Source organism: Megalops cyprinoides, chromosome 4 (assembly GCF_013368585.1).
Source record: "Megalops cyprinoides isolate fMegCyp1 chromosome 4, fMegCyp1.pri, whole genome shotgun sequence".
Taxonomy (NCBI): Eukaryota; Metazoa; Chordata; class Actinopteri; order Elopiformes; family Megalopidae; genus Megalops; species Megalops cyprinoides.
Window position 1 is genome coordinate 685,001 of NC_050586.1, and position 2,500 is coordinate 687,500.

Sequence of the window (2,500 nt, forward strand, 5' to 3'; positions counted from 1 at the left end):
CATATTGCTGGTTTCCATACAGCAGGGCAATGAGAAGGACGTAGGCTGTGGTCTCCACGCTCTGTGCTGATGGCTTACTGGGGGTCGAGGGGTTGGGACTGGTGTCTTTCTCCTTCCAGAACCGAATAACAGCAGGATTTCCTGGAGATGCAGCAAGAAAAGGATTAGAGTTTATTTAACTCTGAGAGTATTTACCCTCTGCCACTGTAGCCATTGAACTCAACAACCCCATCCTGCATAACTAACCCCCCCGCACACCTTCACTGCTGTAACTGCCCCTCCCTGCTGTAACTGCCCCTCCCTGCTGTATCTGCCCCTCCCTGCTGTAACTGCCCCTCCCTGCTGTAACTGCCCCTCCCTGCTGTATCTGCCCCTCCCTGCTGTAACTGCCCCTCCCTGCTGTAACTGCCCCTCCCTGCTGTATCTGCCCCTCCCTGCTGTAACTGCCCCTCCCTGCTGTAACTGCCCCTCCCTGCTGTAACTGCCCCTCCCTGCTGTATCTGCCCCTCCCTGCTGTAACTGCCCCTCCCTGCTGTAACTGCCCCTCCCTGCTGTAACAACTAAGATAATTACCCTCCCCCACAATAGTCAAACCCTACATACAGGTCCACCAGAGTGCTACTCCATATTGTAAGGAATTACAGCATTCTGCCCCAGAATGTGTATTCCACCAGGCATGATCTAATGAATAGCTGTGGCATCCCAAAGGGCTTGAGATCATAGAGACCCCAACAGGATGGTCCACACCTCTGCCGACACCTTAACTATTGGGTCAAGCAAGGTGGCAAAAAATTATAGAATGGGACCGGGAGTGGGCAATCAAGACAAAGGGGTATCCGGGCTTATTCAAACAATGGTATCCTGGCTTACTCAAAACCGACGCTGTGACTTTATTATCATACAGGCGACAGGTTCATTTACATTAAGAACAACCTAAACTGTATACATGAGAATTAGTCTGAGTGTTCGGGGTTCACTCCGACACCACTGAACCCGAAGTCTGTGTTTTTCATGTGCTTTGATACTGTTTTCTTCTGGATTAAAGACTTTCATTTCAACACACATTAGTCTTCTCCATCCTTGTTTTTTCTTACAATATTTAACAGTCCATCAAATAGTACATAAAATTGTCATTTATATTTGGTTCCTATCACATCACCTAATTGAAGCATGGTATGGCATTCTTTATGACTGTTAAAATTATATTACATTGTCATTTAGCAGATGCTCTTATCCAGAGGGACTTACATAGGTTACAGTTTCATCCAGTTATACAGCTGGATATTTACTGAAGCAATATTGTGCTAAGTTCCTTGCCAAAAGATACAGCAGCAGTGCCCCAGTTGTGAATCAAACTTTTCGGTTACAAGCCCTGCTCCTTACCACTGTGCCACATTAATATTATTAGTAATTACCATGACAACTGATACCATCTTCCTATTCCTGGAACCCCCCCAAACTGGTCCATCTCCTAGGACAGCGTTTCTAAAACCTCTCCTGGAGGACCCCTTGTCCTGCATGTTTTAGATCTCTCCCTGCTCCAACACAGCTGATTCAAATGATCAGTTTGTTATCAAGCAGAGTTCATAATGAGTTGATGATTTGAATCAGCTGTGTTGGAGCAGGGAGAGATCTAAAACATGCAGGTCAGGGGGTCCTCCAGGGGAGGTTTGGGAAACGCTGTCCTAAGACACTTTCTTCAGGAACTTACAGTGCATTGTGAGGGTCACATGCAAGCATGTGAGGTTTCTCCTGAAACTTTACATTTCTAGTGTAACGTTTTCACTGGAATCCATTTCCCACAATACCTTTAACAACAGCATCTTTCTGGAGGGATTGGTACAGCTGGCGGGCCGGGATGCTGTCCTGGTCCACCAGCACCAGAGCGTATGCAGTGATAGCTCGGACATACACGCTCTTCAGCCTCTGGAAGTTCTGAGACAGGTACAAGGCAGCGTTGTCCAGAACACCTTTGAACTCCTGTAACAGGATGGAGCAGTGTGACACTCTGATCTCAGTCAGCAGCGGCTCCCTGGAGCTCATACACTTTCACCAGTCTCAGGTATTTCACAAGGAATATCAGATCAAAGTGCAGCCCTTTACATTAGCACCTGCCCCAAACCTTGGGGAATTGGCCTTCTGTCACACCTGTGCACAGGTAAGCAGGGCCCTCACCTTCAGCCCACAGTCCGGCACCGCCATGGCGTTCCTGATCCCGATTGCAGTGAAGGCCGTGAGGAAGACGGTCTGCTCTGTAACGTCCGCCCCAGCGCCCTACGAAAGATCCACACTCACACAGCGAAACACCTCCAGCCAATCCACGCTCACACAGCGAAATCCCTCCAGCCAATCCACACTCACACAGGGAAACACCTCCAGCCAATCCACACTCACACAGGGAAACCACCTCCAGCCAATCCACACTCACACAGGGAAACCACCTCCAGGCAATCCACACTCACACAGAGAAACACCTCCAGCCAATCCACGCTCACACAGA

General features: G+C 48.8%; 1 protein-coding gene across 1 annotated transcript in view; it reads right to left on the reverse strand.

Moving 5' to 3' along the window:
* Positions 1–2,500, reverse strand: part of c5 (complement component 5) — a 25,985-nt gene that overhangs the window by 6,540 nt on the left and 16,945 nt on the right. Inside the window, exons 27-29 of the mRNA XM_036526635.1 lie at positions 2,176–2,274; positions 1,809–1,980; positions 1–141 (exon numbers count right to left, since the gene is read on the reverse strand). The exon at positions 1–141 is cut by the window's left edge and continues 65 nt beyond it. Coding sequence (XP_036382528.1) covers positions 1–141; positions 1,809–1,980; positions 2,176–2,274 — 412 coding nt within the window. The remainder of the gene's footprint in view (positions 142–1,808; positions 1,981–2,175; positions 2,275–2,500) is intronic.